The 18,281-nt window shown below is 35.6% G+C and overlaps 1 protein-coding gene across 1 annotated transcript in view; it reads right to left on the bottom strand.

Moving 5' to 3' along the window:
• Positions 1-12,053: 12,053 nt before the first annotated feature.
• Col11a1 (collagen type XI alpha 1 chain) overlaps positions 12,054-18,281 on the bottom strand; it is a 181,596-nt gene continuing 175,368 nt past the window's right edge. Inside the window, exons 64-67 of the mRNA XM_036190104.1 lie at positions 17,480-17,592; positions 16,350-16,418; positions 15,137-15,370; positions 12,054-13,710 (exon numbers count right to left, since the gene is read on the bottom strand). Coding sequence (XP_036045997.1) covers positions 13,564-13,710; positions 15,137-15,370; positions 16,350-16,418; positions 17,480-17,592 — 563 coding nt within the window. The 3' untranslated portion in view covers positions 12,054-13,563. The remainder of the gene's footprint in view (positions 13,711-15,136; positions 15,371-16,349; positions 16,419-17,479; positions 17,593-18,281) is intronic.

Below are 18,281 nucleotides of genomic sequence, written 5' to 3'. Positions count from 1 at the left end.
TTATTTATTTGAGGATTTCTTGTTATAACTTTTTTTTTTCAAGACAGGGTTTCTCTGTGTAGCTTTGTGCCTTTCCTGGAACTCACTTTGTAGCTCAGGCTGACCTTAAACTCACAGAGATCTGCCTGCCTCTGACTCCTGAGAGCTGGGATTAAAGGCACGTGCCACCACTGCCCAGCTCTTGTTATAACTTTAGAATTTCTACATAGCCAAACTTTTCTGCAAGTAGTAAGAATTTTACTTATTCTCTTAAAACAACTTTATCTCTGTCTTTGTGTGTTTTCTCATCATGTTATAAAGATGTAGTCACAATGAATTAGAGTTTACCACTAGTATGAACACATCTATTACATTTGTGAAACTAATATTTTAAAATAAGTGCATATTTTGAGGTTTAAAGTGGCCTTGGATTTTTGAGAGACATTATTCAATGCATTGCAGCTATTTTTCTTTGTTTTTTTATTTTGTATTTCTATAACACATTTATAAGACTTGGTATCAAAAAAAAAAAAAAACCCTGGCAATCCAATAGTGTCAGCAACATGGACAGAAAACAATGCCACAAAGATGACTTGCTCTCTTTTTCCAAAAGGTCAGGATACAAGTAGTCCACCTCAGCAAAAACCATGGTAAATAATTACTCCACTCCTGATTGATTAACACCACTGAGGCCAGGAAAAGACTCTGTGAGGAACATGAAACCCAACCTTGTGAAGTTTTAAAGAGCATCTCAACATCCATGCTGAAGTAGTGTCAAAAAAAAAATCCTACTGTTCATGGATGGTGATTAGCTCTTTATTCTGTTACCAATAGAAACCAAGGAGGAACTTAAAGCCCAGCCCTAGCTGATGGGGAAATAATAGAGCACTTGCCTCTCTTCACTGGAGTGACATCAGAGGCAGGGTAGAAAAGTCATGACTTTCGTACTTGTTCAGAAGTAATGAAGTCATCCACACCTATCCCAGTAGAGACTTCAAGTGAAGAGAGAAACCTGTTACTCTTTTCACAATGAGGGTGCTCTGATTTTCTCTGATTGATCTTTCAGAATCTTCTCATAATTATTTCAAAAACTGAAGAACTTTTAATTTAGTGTAGTTCAAGAGATGGGGTACATATACATATGCTTCATCTTATTACAGTAGCTGAAATTACCCTAAATTTATTTTTAATGGCTTTGAGAATTTTCTTATTTAAATTCATCTTCAACATCCTTGAGAAATCTTTAAAGGGACTAACTTTAAAAAATGTGTAAACAAATACATATACAATAAGAAAATAATATCTAATGAACATGTGTCATTCTCTCCATGTCTTTAATACAGGTAGTAAAGTGGATCATGGTTCTTGTCTGAAGTCATAATCTTCAGCAATAGTCAATCAAATCCATCTTCTCAGATTCTAATAAAGATGATGCTGTACACTGTGGCTTTGTTTGATTTCTTTGTTTCTCTAACAGCTGAGTCACTGATGCTAATGACCACAGCTTTTTCTCTAGATTACTCCAATTTTGAAACAGGAACAGAGTGGGGGAAACAAGAGTTTTCCTTGAAAACATGAGTGATGCTTTCATTGCTTTCTGACTTTTGTGCAGTCTAGAGCAGTGAGACATTCATCAGTAGTAGCCCAGTGGTTCAGGTTACTATGTAGGTGTGTTAGTTATATTTCCTCCTTTGTAAGGTCCCATCCCTCCTCTGGGAGTTAACTAACCTAGGATAGCACAATCAAATGACTGAGCAGTTCATTTGTCACATGTTTCATTGATTCTTTCACATCTCACAGACAGCAAGGCAGCAGACTAGAGGTGGGGGACTTTGAGTCTGATAGGACCTTCCCAGTTTGGGGCTCCTTCCACTATTCTGATAATAAAGTATAAGCCTTCCTGTCATAGCTGTTTTTTCTCTCATTTGTGATTCAACACACTTTCCCAGTAACTGGCCAGTCATCCAATTTCTATTACATTTATTAATATGTTGCTCATAAAATTGTGCTTTTTTTTCTGGACAAGCTCCCTCTTTGATCAGTAATTTCTAATCCTCATCATTTTTTTAATCCTTTTGCTTCTTGAGATACTAGTTCTGCACTCAGGAATAAAATTCCTGGAAGGGCAAACCAAAATGATGTAAGCCAACCACACACAAACAGTAGGGAGTGCTCGAAGACACAGCCAATTAGAGAATGTGTCACCCCATCGAAAAAAATACACTGGTCACACATCTCTATTATATCAGGCTCTCCACATTAAAAGAAAAGCCTAAAATTTGTGTTTTTTAAAGAATAGCAACTAATTAATAATTTAAAACAAAGTGTATGTGAGCCAGTACTATTCAGAGCAACTAACACAGTTCTGAAGGACAAATCTGTCTCTATGGTGCCCAATTTAGGAATTCTATAATCTCTTTAATAATTTCTCCAGGAGTGTTACAGAGTTATCCTCCAAATATGACTCCTGTGGCTCATAATAATATCCCTTAGGTGGCAAGGGGGATTGAAGCAATTTAAGGTCTACCTATGGAGGAATCATGTCTCCTGTATTTTTTCAACTACATCTGGCAAACAGTTCCCCTCTGACTCAAAGAGTCATTGTCTAGCTGACTGCTGGCAATTGAGCTGGGCTCCCCAAAAGAACACAACAGAGGTATCAGCCCAAATCACTCTGTCCTGGGGATGGGTCTGTCTACACTGAAAAGTTTATGATGCCACAAGCTGGTATATAGTAGTGCAGCTGCCTCTGCAGTGGCAGCCGGTGCATCTGTCATGTAGGCTCTGCAGACATCAATACAATTGTTATCTTAGGTCCTGGGATTTTATTTTCCACAATACTTTATTTACTTCATTGAGCAGTATTGAATTTTCTTCTGCCTGAGTTGGACAGTGAGACTAAATCATCAGCAGGTGTTTGAAATTGTCCTCCAGATGATTGCTTGCTTCTATTTCGGCTGTGGTTTTCTCTCTGAAGTACCTTTTTGGATTTTCAATTTCAGTGGTCAGCCCTGTGTTCCTCTTCACTGTGGAAGTTTAAGTAAGTCTCTGAGGCATGGCTTCCTATTTATTCTCTGTTTCTTAGGTGTCAGAGGTTTTCCACACCTGTGCAAACTACAGACCTTTTCACAGAACCTTTCAGCATCATCTCAGTGAAAGATCTAGTCTTATGGAAAAAGGAAATGGAGGAAACATTTGTTCATATTTAAAAATTTGTGCAAAAATAAAAACTATGCTTTTTGTCTTATGAGATTTTTTTCTACTAAGTTCATAATAAAATAAATTTTAATACACCTACATTTTCTCTATCCTTGTCACTGAAATGGAAAAGTACTCCATATTTGTAGTCCTTTATTCAAATACTGATACACTCTTCAGTCACTAATTAAGGGTACAGACATAATTTAAGATTTATTACTCTTAATAGCATTGTTATTGCTATCATTCTTACTAATGTTTCTGATGGTTAATGTTGAAAGATTTTAGAATCGCCAAGAGAAAAGTCTCTGGGCACACCCAGGGGATTTTCTAGATGAGACTAATTTCTGGATGACTTTGTGAGGGATTTTTCTCAGTTACATGAAATGAAGTTCAAAGACCCACGCTAAAGGTGGGCAGCACCTTGCAGTGGCCTTCATATAAGGACGAGCAAGGGAAAAGCTTTGACTTATGCCGGCTTGCCTTTGTGATCTTCAGCATCCACTTACTTACTGTGTTTCTGACTCTGCCCAGTTAGACCTTTGCTGACGTCAGAACTCAGCTTCTTCAGCATTCCAAAATGGATTGAAGACTATTGACTCTCCAGGAATTCTCCCTGCCTTCAGAATCTGACAGGACTGAAGATGTATCCAGTCACGTATACTGGGCAGGTACACTATGGGGTTCAGCCTCGGCTATGTGAACCAGCAATTGAGCTGCCCAAACAGTATTCTCTAAGCCAATCCAATAAGTCACATTTTAATACATATTCATTCTACTGGTTCTGTTCTTTGAATGGCTTTTAATGGCCATGGATTTGGGTTAACTATGATATGCATGTGTTTGCTGGGTTATGTGTTATCGTGTAGGTAAAGGCTAACTAGAAGAGTAAAAATGTAAGCTTGAATATGACCTACAACAAATTCTAAGATGGTTAATAGAACAATTTTACAAATGTAACAGTGGCAGTTGGTGTGCTAATACTTATTAATACTAATATAACACCCTCAATTACTTATACTAATAAACCTTAACTAATACAATCATTTTTGTTAGTGCCTAGATTAACTTTAAATTCTGAAAGGTAAGAACTTATATCTGCCTCAGATGCCATTATATACTCAGAAGGAATAAATACATATATTTCTTAGCTCAAACTATTGCCCTTTTATTATTTTATTAATAGAAATTATCAAAGTCTAGTTTCATACCCTCCGTTTATGTTTAGGATCTCTCTGCTAAAGACTATCTGATAGTTGCACAGATCAAAACACTGTCCCCTGAAAGTTCAATATTTTTTGACAAACCTTTGTCTTCCCTCAGGTACTTTTTTCTATTCATATCTGACGATATGTGGAGAATATAATTGGCCTGATGATCTATAGTTTACTTTTGAATGAGTAGATCTGTAAGCAAAGTTTTCTATTTTCTGTATTAGAAATATGAGATCTATAAATTTAAGCTTTTAGCTACTCACTCTTTACATTTTCTCTTGTAAGGGATATGATATCATTGGGGAACTCTCATGAGTCTTTCATCTGTCTATAATAATATAAATAATAACAGACATTTACTTAATACCTCTTATTAGATTGCCAGGGATGTACAGACAACAAACCACAACCTAAAAGCTGCTAAAACACAAGTTGATTGTGTCATTATTCAAGAGGGTAGGAGTTGAGAGATCCTGTCTTTTTTAAGAAATAGGAGAAGGGCGAGTTCCGGTTTTTGTGCCTCCCCTGTATATGTATTTGTCTCTAGTTCAAGTTTCTTCTTTCTCTGAGGATTTATTCATAATGGATCAGATTCTTATTGTAATAAATTAGATTACCTCTATAAAGCTCTAGAAGTATAGTCAAATGATGGAATTTCACTTATAACATGCTTATTATATAATTTGATATAATTTTATGGTGATATTTTATTTGTGCTGAAAAGTGATTTCATTTGTATGTTAACAAATAAAAGTTCCTGGGAGTCAGAGCTAATAGCAAGCCATAGCAGAAGTCTGGCAGTGGTAGCACATGTCCTTATTCTCAATCACATGACAGGCAGATTTCTGGGTGTTCAAGGATACAGCCAGCATGGAGACACATGCCTTAAGCTCAATACCAACCATAGAGACGTGGAAGTCTGTATAGACAGGCAGTGATGAGGTAGTCATGTGGTTAGGTTTATAACCAATGAGAAGGCAGAACAGAAAGTCAATAAAAAGACAGATACACAGGAAGTAGGTCTCTTTCTCAAGGGAAGAACAGCAGCGGCAGCGAAGGGTAAGGCAGTTTTAAGTCTCAGCTCTTAGCTATTGCTCTGACCTCTTCGTGGGCTTTTAACTCTGCATCTGGCTCTGTGTTTCTTATTCAATGAGACCATTATATCTACAATTTTTGATAATAAACGTTACACATTTTTACTCTGGTTGTACAGGACAAACAAACATGTAATGTAGATAATGTGAAAAAAGCTTTGCAACCAAGTGCTGGAATTATGAAGAAATTATGTTCTTATTGTGATTCAAAATTGAACACAATCATGTACATTTGAATGATCAGGAAATATTGAAGACTTTATATAGCAAAAGTTTAATAAAAAGTAAAGCTGAACATAGTAAAAATAAAATTTGAGTAAGTATGGGAAAAGACATTTAAGGTCTGGGGTGTGCTTGAGATCACAGACACAGGTTCAATCAAAACATAAGGCACGTTTACAAGGAATGAAGGGAGTAGGAACAATTAGGGACGAGTTGTCAGCCTTGTGTAGCCGGTGCTCTTACCTGGGTTATTTCTCCATCCCTACTTAACCTTTTGCTCTGTAAAGAGAATGTGAAGGTATCTCTTATTCAGTTCAAATGACTACCTTACTGGAGTCATTTTTAAATTAATTGTCAAAATATAACCAGTCATCTGATAACTCCTCTCCAGGATATGCCAAGCCAACAGAAAACAATCAGAAGGAACACAGCTGCACACAGAAAACAATGAAAATATAAAAAAAAATCTCCATGATAATTACTATTTTTAATTTAATAGACAGAAAGCATTTCATCAGGTTATATATGGATATATGTATGTATGTAAGATCTTTCCCCATTCTGCAGGGTATAGATCTAAACAGAGAATTCTCAACAGAAGTATCCCAAATGTCTGAAAGACACTTAAAGAATACCTCAACAACGTTAGCCATTAGGGAAATGCAAGTCAAAACAATTCCAAGACACCATCTTACACCTGTCAGAATGGCTAAGATGAAAAACACTGATGACAGCTTATGTTGGAAAGGATGTGGAACAAGGCGAACACCCCTCCACTGTTGGTGGGAATGAAAATTTGTACAGCTACTTTGTAAATCAGCATGTTGACTTCTCAGAAAATTGGGAATCAATCTACCTTAAGACCCAGTGATACCACTCTTGGGCATATACCCAATGGATGCACATTTATACCACAAAGAATTTGCTCAACTATGTTCATAGCAGCATGATTTGTAATAGCCAGAACCTGGAAACCATCTAGATTCCCCTCAATGAAAGACTGGATGAAGAAAATGTGGTACATTTACACAACAGAGTATTATTCAGTGGTTAAAAAAAAAAAGCAAAACAAAAAACAAACAAACAAAAATACTGACATCATGAAATTTTCATGTATTTTGGATAGATCAGAAAAAAATTCCTGAGTGAAGTAACCCAGAACAAGAAGAAATATGCAGTATGTACTCACTAATAAGAAGACACTAGTGTAAAGCAAAGGATAATCAGGCTACAATCCACAACTCCAGAGATGCTAGGTAGCAAAGAGGACCATAAGAGAGACATGCATGGATCCACTTAGGAATGAGAAATAGATAAGATCTCCTGAGTAAATTGGGAGCTTGGGTGAGAAGGGGTTAGAGGTAAGGGGAGGTGGGAGGAAAACATGAGGGAACAATAGGATGGTAGAGTTGGGGGAGGGACAGATAGGGATAGCAAGAAAAGAGATATCTTGATAGAGAGAATGATTATGGGTTAGAGAGAAACCCAGTGCTAGGGAAATTCCCAGGAATCCACAAGGATGATCCCAGTGAAGACTCTAAGTAATAGTGGAGAGAGTGCCTGAACTGACCTTCCCTTATAGTCAGATTGATAATTACCTTAATTGTCATCAAAGAATATTGATCCAGTAACTGATGGAAGCAAATACATAGATCCACAACTAAGCACTGGGTGGAGCTACCAGAGTCCAGTCAGAGAGGGAGGAGGGATTATATGAACAGAGTGTTCAAGATCATGATGGGGAAACCCACAGAGACAGCTGACCTGAACTTATTGGAGCTCACTGACTCTGGTCTGAGAGCTGGGGAACCTGCATGGGACTGAACTAGATCCTCTGAATGTGGGTGGCAGTTGTGTGGATTGAACAGTTTGTGGGGCCACTGGTAGTGGGACCAATATTTATCTCTAGTGGATGAATTGGCTGTTTGAAGCCCATTCCCTATAAAGGGATACTTTGCTTAGCCTCCATACAATGGAGAGAGGCTTGTTCTGCCTCAACTTGATATGCCAGACTGTAGTGGGTAGCCATTCCAGCCTTGGCCTGGAAGTTCCAACCCCCATTGAGGCTTTGCTAATGGTCATGCCTACAAGGCGGGGCCGAGAGAGGACGCTGAAGACCCAGGATCCAAATGAGAAGGATCTCTTGGTGCCCGGACCCTGAATGCTGGAGGTAGATGGAGTAGAGTTCTCCAGAGAATACCGCTGGACTGTGCCATGCCTTTGCCAGATCCTACAATCTACCTATCCCTTCATTTGTAAGTTATGCCATAAAATAAACCCCCCTTTTAACTACATGGAGTGGCCTTAATAATTTAACCAATACAAAACTTTGTTGATTCCCTATGGGAGGCCTTACTCTCTCTGAGCAGTGGATGGGCGTTGGGTGGGGGGAGATGATGGGAGATGAGCAGGAGAAGTAGAGGAAGGGGGGACTGTTGTTGGTATGTAAAATAAAAAAAGAACAGAAAAAGGATATTCATGGGTCATTGAAAGCCCTTCATTGCTAATTAGACATTAGTGTTCTCTGTTCCCCAAACTTCCTGAGACTGTTACATATGGCTCCTCTCAGACAAAGAATTTGATAAAAAAGACTTTATATAGAAATGATTGAATGCACAGGAATGGATAAAGTATAAAAGTAGTCTTATTTTTCCCTCAGTTGACTGGGTCTTCTGATTTTCCAGAGACACAGATTGATCTGAACATGTCATTCCTTTTGTTTAACAGATGTACAACTTAAAGACAACTCAGAGACTTCATAAATACTAATGTTTCTCATAACAGTGTGTATGATTCTGAAGGATTTGCATCACTGAGGGTTTTGCTGAGAAGCTCACATACTAGCTGCTAAGGATTCACTACGGCTGCCACTGAACTTACTTCCAGATGCTATACTTGAATGACATTACCTAGAGTTAGCTTGAAGAACTGTTCATAACTTTTTATGTTTATTTGATGATTCATCTCTTCTTATGTCTTACAGATGAAGATTTTATATGAAAAGAACTAATTTGAAGACATGAATAGGATATTGTTGTTGCTTGTTCTCAAAGACTAGTCATAATTGAGACCCCAAACCACAAGTAGGCATGAAGATTAGCATTTATCTTCAGCATATGCAAATCACCTATGAAACATGATGTCTTCTAGAATTTTAGAATATTTTTCTCTTAGAAATGTGTCAGGAATCTCATTATCACAACTGATAAAATTCTGCAACTTTATCAAACTAAAGATAAGCCATATTTAAAAAAAACAATTATTTCATGGTCAATGTTAAAACTGTGCTTTATTTATTTATTTCTTAATTTTAGTAATGTGTATCTGTATATGTATGAGTGAGTAGATGCCCAAGGAGGCCAGAAGAAAGTATAGGAATCCATGGATCTGTAGTTACAGGTTATTTGTGAGCTATCTAAGTTAGTGCTGGTAACCATACTCAAGTCCTCTGTATGAGCAGAACTCTCCCTTAATTTCTGAGCCTCTCTCCAGTTGCAATTTTATTTATTTATAAAATTATATTGGATTTACTTTTGAGCTAAGCATGCTTTCAGGTAAAATCTTTATACTCACATGAAGATATAAGAATCATTCTTACTTAAGAACTTAAAAATAATTTTTTCCTAAATTAGATGAGGTACCCAAGCTTCTGTTTTAAGGGTTTATTTATACATGTTTGCACAAGGCTGGTTGGTGATTTCTACAAATAAATTTTCCTACTGTTTGCCTTTGCACCACTAAATTTAAAGTCAAGCCCACATAGGTTTGATCAAAGAATTCTCTTTCATTTCAGATACATTTTCTTTTTTGCTCTAGAACTATTCCCTTCTGCTGGGAAAACATGCAAATATTTTGTTTAGAACAGAGATATTAAATGCTAGTGAATTTAGTGGTTACTTTCTGGTCACAGTGTGTGATAGAATGCCAGTAGATAGAAGAGGTATAAGGATGTAAGTTTTACTCATCATTTTATAAAATATAAATTTTTCTATTATGGAAACATTGTCTACCTCTTTATTTAATTATAGACATTGATAAATTAAAATCTATTTAATAAAAGACATAGAAAGGTAATTTGAAAATAGAGCTGGGTACTTATGTCTGTCTTCTTGTCAATAGTATTGCAGACAGACCTGTCAATGAAAGGATGCTATTAAACACGTTCTAGCTGTAGTGAAAAAGCATTCCAGAGATTACTACAACTTGTAGCTTTTGTAAAGAAAACAAAACTTAACCATGTTTCTGTAACTTTTCTGTCATTCTGTTTTGTGCTGATCAAATTTCCTCATAATTATTGACTACTGGATTTAGATAAGACAAAAACTGAAGCTTCTCTAGGGGTTGATAGGTAGCTATTGCTGAACTTGTAATGTATGCAGGCCATTTTTCCTGTCAGTTACTTCACGGTAAATCACCTTGCAATCTTCATTGCTCTCTGGGCTGCAAGTGCATCAAGCTATGGCTAATGTTACAGCCAGTGCCAGAAGATGGGATGAGCCAAGTATAGTACTTGAGAGAGACCGGAACCTATTAAACTTACCCTTCTGGAAAGGAAAACATCCTGGTACAAGGAAGAGAGATATGGAGCTTTTTCTGGTGAGTATGAACTTGCTGCATATTAACATGGCTTGTGACAAGGCTTGCTACTATTTTGTAACCTGTGAATTCTAACCTGACAGGTGAGACTCTGCTAGTTTGGGACTAGGTAATGACAAGTTGGTGTAAGGATTAACTTCTGAACAACTAAATATTTATAGAAGTTCTGGACTGTACGTGTCATGTGAGAGTGATCTCAGCTACATGTTAGGAACTGATCCTGTGATGATAACAGTAGTAGCAGGAAATCTTCAGCAGCAGCTACTGCTCTTTAGATGACATGGGCTAGATATTTAATTAATACGGTGCAATTATCCTCCATGCAGAAGACTGTGAAATGGAATTAAAAAAAAGATTCAGGATCATTTTCCTGAACTGTATTATTAAAAAACATATAAGTTTTCTGAAAAAAATCATGTTTATAAGACATTTTTACCATGAGATCAGTTTAGAAAACTACCTTTGCATTCTTATGTCTCTTTCACATCCTTGCATTTGGTGTAGAAGTAGCCACTGGGAAGATGCTCAATTAGGAGTTATTCATTTGGCGTTTGTAGTAATAATTATACAGAAAGGTATAAAATGTATAAGGCATTCTGTAAATTATATGTATATTGCTGCTTTAATCCAGGTATAGTAACAGCATTCTAAATAAGCTTATCACCAACCACATCAGGATGACTAGAAGGCTTAGTGACAGATGTTTACCATCGTAGCTTTGTGATTCCTTACGCCCTGAGCCATAAAGAAAAAATATTTAAATTGTACAGAAGCAGAAGCTCCTGTGTGAAAAATTCTGGCAAATCTTATGTGCACATATGAATAAAATTTAATAGAGCCATCTCAATTTTTTAAAAATGATCCTAACAGATTCTAATACCAACACAAGGTAAGAAATGAAACGCTTTTTTGATGCATATATTGGAGAAATGTCAATTAATAATCATTTCTCCAAATATTCTGATAATTTGTGATGGGTTTCATTAAAACAATATTTGATGAAATATGTTGATTCATTCAAAATAACCCACTGTCATTTTATTTTGGGCCTATAATTTAACTTCTGAAAGAGAATTATGCCAAAAGTCTTGTGCGTTAGGATGTGACCCATTCTTCTGCAAGATTAAAATGATCATCTATATTTTTTTATTCCAATAACTTATATTTATTCAAATAGCAGCTAATAAATGTGCTTTATACACTAGGAAGTTATTTATTTTCCAGATGAAATCAATCCCAAGGAAGAGAAAAAAATCCTGCTGTCATGTAGAAAATAATGTTCATATATGAAAAGAATAGCAATCTCTTAGGTGTCAAATTTATTTCACTTAAAAAGACAACTTCCTTCATGAGTTGATAAGCAACATAATATCTCATTGATATATGCTGACTCACATAATTATCTGATGTAAGAAACCTTTCTTGATAAATATTATTTCATTATGATTTTAATACTTTTAAATAAAATGCTTGGAAAATATTTTCAGTACTAAAATCATGAACACGTTTGAGACTGTGTAAAACATTTGCTTGTAAGAATATTTTTGAAATACTAAATATAATATCTCTTTCTTAGAAATAGAGCTTGCCATGCATTGCTTACTACATTATACATTTGAGAACGTATCCTTGAGGCCTAACATGCAGATGTCAGAGGTTTCTCATCTGGATGGTCAAATATGACAATCAAAAGCCTTTCTGTAGAAGAGAGTGATTTGCAACCTGTTTAAGAAAGAAAATGACCCATCCAGGTAGACAAGACTTGATTTATTAATAAAATTCATATCTCCCTCCTCCAAAGGACATTTACAAACTTGGTTTCAGAAATAAAGAAATTCTGAATTACAAATGTTCACTTTTAATTGTCAATATTACAGATTATGTTCTTTTTGATAAATTATCAGTTAATAAATGTTCCAGTGGAATCTAGTATCAATTAATTTAACACTTCATATAAGAAATTATAATAAAACATTTATTTTCAAGTCTTACATATATTACTTAAAATAGATACAAAGTTCAGTTGGTGATTTTAAAATTTTATTCCTAATTCAAGCTATGTGAAAGAAAATACCTTAGTGGACAAAGGAGGGGGATTGACTGTTTTGAATAAATATGACTTTTAAAGCAGCCCACCCATATGTATTTAGCTACTAGGTTGGTCAAATGTGGAATATAATTATCTTAAGAGGAAAGGAATTTTATTCGTTGGGCAAATAAAATTATATCTGGGACTGTTATTACTATACTACTTAGATCAGATGTAAAAATTTCATTGTTTAAAATTTTAACATTGCACAGATTCATAAACATTTGCTTAATTTCCATCTTCAATATTAGTTGGCATTACTGAAGCACACTGAAGACAATGAGAGAAGATTAAGTAGAGAAATAATTGTACACAAAGTTATTTACTGGGTGGATGTTAACAATAGTTTTTCATACATACGTTCCTGTCCAAAAAATATAAACTTTCTTGCTTTTCATATATACAAGTACTCTGTGAAATCTGGGTTCTGAGAGGAAAATATTTGAGGTGTAGCACCAAATTAAGCATTAAAATGCATGAGACTTTTGGCTGAAATTCAATAAGTTCCTGTCGGCTGAAAAGAATTGATTGGTGTGTGCTCCTGAAAGTCTGGATTGGCCCTAGTGTAATTTGTGCCATCAAATAACTGAACTCTTCAGCATCAACATATACAAAGGCATTTTATTATTAATCAAAGGAAGGGACTCGAGTCATCAGAAATTACAACTTTAGTCTTTGTCACACTGTATTTATTGTCACCACAGTTCCATAATTGTCATGAATGAGAGCTAGGTGGGATTCAGAGTCACGTGCAAGTTTTGGAAGTGGACACATGAATGACAGTGTAGAACTGTACATAAAATAATTACAATTTATTAAACACACCTTTACTATCTTTGATGGGTGGGAATGAGCACCATGGTTTTTTTTTTTTTAAATGAATATATATTTTTCTCTCTTTTTTTTCTACAGCACCAAAGAAATCCAAGTAGGGAAAGGAGAGATGATGGTTGAGATCAAGAATCAGCCTTGTTGCCATCTCAGCCACACTATCTTACATTGTTATGACTATCAGGACTTCTTTCCTCTGACTGTGCCTCCAGCAGGCATTCATACTTCCTAAACACATGTTCTCTACTGTCCTCATTCAAAACTTGCATGTGGCATGAACTGGGTTGGCAGCAAGTACCAAGGTACTTCTTCTGTTGGTTTCAGAGTCTTCATACAAATCTTAGCCAAGAAAGCAAACTGGACCGACTTCAAATCCAAACTTCTGATTTTGATCTCCAAAATCATTGATCATTACATCAATGATGGGTACCTGATCAATTTTCGGAGTATTGATCTCAATCACAGTCTTCTCAGAGCCTTTTCTGGACTGTAAAATTAAGCAGAAAATTGAAGTCATGTCATCACTTAATAAATATTAAAATTCATGTTATTTTCTTTGTTAACTATCTAATCTGAGCTAAGAAAGTGAGAGATCCCTGATAACTATGTAAGAATTCATTTGTTATCACTGATGTCACATGAAGTTTTAAAATTTGTTGACAATTATACTCACTATGTTATTTCAATTACTCGATTAGTCATGGTTAAAAAAGATCTGAGTTAAAACACATAATTAAATATGAAATTCGATCTTACATAAATAAGAAATCCTTCTGACTTTAGATATATAGTCACAAAAATAATTCAATAATTTTATGAGAAATCAGAATAAAGTATGTCAGAACATGGTCTGAGAGTGGAGCTGTGTCAGGATAATTTTGAGAACTTGTTAGAAAACTTCAAAAAACAAGAGTCTTGTGACCTCTATTCCTCCTAAGCATAGGTTTGTTCTTAGAATGTACATTCATGCCCCTTCCTAAATTCGATTGGGGTTTGCCTTAGATTACACATAGCTGCTTACTTTGGTTATTAAAAAATGTTTCCAAGCATGCCATTGTCCTTGAGTTTCTTTGCAGATTGAACCCACATGAACTTATTCATTTGATTTTGCTTAACCCTCAGAATATAAATTGCCTGATGCTCTGAATAAAACTGGCTATTGCGTGAGACCTTAGTTTGTCTTATTTTTAGGCTCCATTCTCCCAGGTTCACAACACCAAAGAGTGGTGACAAATCAATAAGACAAGATCAAAACATTTCTACTGATATATTTCAATTTTATAAACTGCAATAACCTGGGCAGTTTTCCATAGCATTGCCTCTTCCACTGATTTTCTCCTCTTTGTTCCTCTTGGACCAGACTCACTTTGCTAAAATCATGAACTTTGTTGCTTGCAATGGAGATGTTTCTAATCACTAACACCAAGCTAGGCTATAGAATTCCCACATGTTAAATTCTTTTCCAAAGCTAGGAAGTTGATCTTATCAAAGGACAGGCAGGAAAAATCATCTGTTCTATAAATGACAGAATGGCAAATCTGTCATTTCAAAATCATGGATTTAGGGAATTATTATGTTGTTTTAAATTTTTTTTATTTGAGTGACTGTTGGTAATATTTTTCAAACACTGGATATAGACACAGGAACACATCATCTAATATTACCTTCTATTACCTCTTCAAAAGAGATTTTTAGGTATTTCAGTGTGTGTGTGTGTGTGTGTGTGTGTGTGTGTGTGTGTGTGTGTGCATGTTCCTTAGTGGTTTCTAATATAATTTACCTTGATGTGTCACTGATAAGCACCAAGTTTTAATCATAATTGGTATCTATTTTAAGAGAGACATCTGGCTTTGGGCTATCTACCCTGCCCCCACACTCGCCCAGGAAAGAAGGCAGACTGAGGCTGGACTCACCGCACAGCCGTCATACAATGCTTTGATGTGTGGGTTGTTCTCATAGGACATTTCCTCATCATTAGAACCCAAGAACCGAAGTGCTTTGTCATAACTTGCTGATGACACGTCATACCATGCAGCCGACTGATGGCAGTGGTAGGTGAAATTTTGTCGGGCAGAGGCAGTGAGGAGTTTCAGGAATGTCATTTGCACCATATTGATGGAATTGCCTTCCACATCTAAATATGAAAGCTAGGAAGAAAAGAATGAAAAGGCATATGAAGACTTTTCTTCTTTCTTGACATAAAGAATTAAACACTGACTGTGAATGTTGCTGCCAGGGCTTGGTTGGTACTCAATGCAACATAATCACTTGATGAAAAAATGTGACTTACCCCAGAGTTAGGGGCTTTGCTAACAGCACTGTGACTCCCTCAAAACTCAGTCACTACAATACTGCCTATATTTATGACAAAGTCACTTTATCTCTGTTTTTGTTTTCTAATCAGTAAGTATTGTGAGAAAACAAATGTTCTGTCTCCAAGAGATACTTCAGCATAGTTATGCATCTTTTAATTGGTAAGATAGTAAAATAAGAAAAATTGAGAAATCTTGGTGTGAAGTAAAAGTTGGTTTTTATACTGTTCGGTTTTCAGAAATGTTTACTATATCTACTTTCCCTGAATCTTTAATAATATCCCAGGGACCGCAGTCTTCTGTGATGTTTTTGTTTCTTAGAATAGATGTGAATTTGTCCATTTTAAGATAATATATAGCTTTTTTAATCATCATCAAACATAGTACCATAGAAAATTTTAGTAAATATTTGCATCAATAACTTTGTTTTCAAAATCCCCAATTCCATAAGTTCTTATGGAAAAGAGGGATAAAGAATAATTGGGTTTCATGCAGACAGAAATTAAAATAAGTGGAGTCAGAGACATTAGATAGGTGCTGTGCTTTGATTCTTGCTACTTTTAGAAAAAATAACTTACAAGGTTAAACTTGGTATTTTATTTGATAATTTTTTTTTCAAAAATACTTTTGGTTATTTTGATTCAATGCTTTAGGCTTTAAGATATTATTGGTATCTAAGACCTCACAGACTGACCAATGAGAAGCCATAATGCAAGGCATCATTTGTGCTTTGGTATTCAACTTCTAAGGACACATAACTGGAGCTTCACCTAAGGAATTTGTGCTATTGTTGCATGTGGAGGAGACAACATACCAGTTTTCCTCTCTTAAATTCACTGTACCAACTTCCTGGTTTCTCCTTTGGCCATGATGAAATTCGTACCTGTTGTGAAAGAATGGGAAAAATTGATGAATAGCATCATTCACATCAGAAAATTTCAGTAGGATTAGGAGGCTACAAAGTGTTCCAAATCCTATGGGCCCTGCATTGTACAAAATGAGATCTGAGCAAACTTCAAGCTAGATCCTGTGAATTTCATGGAAGGAAGATTGAGCCATTAGCTTCCTGATAGATTTGCTACCTAAAAATAAAGGAAAGGGGGAGACTAACTCAAAAAGAATGTTACAGGCTATTAGGGAACAGAATTTATGTAAGTGATGTCTTTGGTCTCGTGTAAGTAAGACCTCTTATGTCTTTTCCAAGTGGAGAGCCTGCCCCATCAGACAGTCTCCAATCATAGAATTAACTTTTCTTCTCAAAAGAAGACTTCCCACACGTAACATTAGGCAACTTATCTCAAGTGAATTTCCATTCTTCTTTCTGCCCATACTGCTTACTAAGAAAAATGAGATTTATTAACTGAATAAAAAATTGTCCTACTTATAAAATACCAGAAAAATGTAATGGCGTTAGTTGAATACACTTCTTCATACTGGGTATCTGCCTGTATCAGATACACCTCAAGTGTGCAAATACTGTGAGGTAAAAATCAAGGAATTTCTTTGGTGAGAGTAAATGTTCAAAATATATGTAAAGTTGGCATATGTTCACTTAAAGAAGAGATTAATATTTTACAAAAATTTGCACTTTGAGCATAATATGCAGCTGCAAGTTCTATCATGTAATAATTGGGTAGAGAATACCATACACACTCTAAGATCTGAGATTCAGCTGTGCTGTGTCATGGAAAGCCATAGAATTTTTGAGAGCAAGCAGGTGCTTAAAGAATACATCTGGGTAAAAAAATAAAGGAAAGAAGAGTCTGTAAACCGTGAACATCAGTTTGGTGCCTTATTCATGTTTATGCAAATGAAACGTTCTAATTACCCTGTAAGAAAAGCAGATAAATGAAAAGACGACAGTATAATTTTCCTGTTTAGCTCAATATTGCAAAAACATGGCAGGAACTGTAAACACCCACCACCAAACAGATTGGTACTTACTCCCTCAGATTTTTTGTCTGGATAGATGCACGTCTCACCACCAGCTGTGAAATTACAGTAAACTTTGAAGGAATCTCCTGAACAACCTTGGTTAGGATCAATCCAATATTCACCTACAAGTTAAAACAATAATATCTCATATAGAGAGTCAACAGTATCAAAATGAAATGCATTAAATATGAAATTTCATGCTTTTGGGGGGGCATATATCAGTGTATATTTGAGCAGAGTTATTTTATGTCTCTTTTGATTCAAATCTTTGTAGAGAGCCTAAAAGTCATTCTGGGATAATCATTTTAATACTTATCATTCCTGTCATACTTAGGGTTCAGTTCAAATGTAACCCTTTCAACTATGAACATTCACTTATCCATGCACAAGACAACTTCATTTTGAGTTAGAATCAGGTGTACTTGAGCCCAAATCACACATGTATCATCACTTTTTAGTAATCTCAGTTCTGTAATCAACATATTTTCATGTGGAACAAAAGAAGGTGATTGATCTACATTTCATTGGGGTTTTAACATTACTTTATAGAGAAACCTAGGTAAATTCAATTCCTTTTTGAACAGCATCCTAAGAAGAACTGCTTTCTGCTATTAAAACCATAATTGAAATATTGTAGAACAAATTTGATTATGGTAATGACTATTATTTGGTGTTCTGTGAGTGCAGATGGTAAATAAGGAGAGTCACATAACATTATTCTTTCACTAAACAACAACACATTTTCCCAGGGTTATTAGAAGATAAATTAGGTATGTGATGATTCCTTTGCTCTCTCCCTGACATACTTAGG

This window comes from Onychomys torridus, chromosome 6 (genome assembly GCF_903995425.1).
Source record: "Onychomys torridus chromosome 6, mOncTor1.1, whole genome shotgun sequence".
NCBI classification, from domain to species: domain Eukaryota; kingdom Metazoa; phylum Chordata; class Mammalia; order Rodentia; family Cricetidae; genus Onychomys; species Onychomys torridus.
The sequence above is the reverse complement of the archived record's forward strand: the minus strand, read 5'-3'. Positions and strand labels throughout refer to the sequence as shown.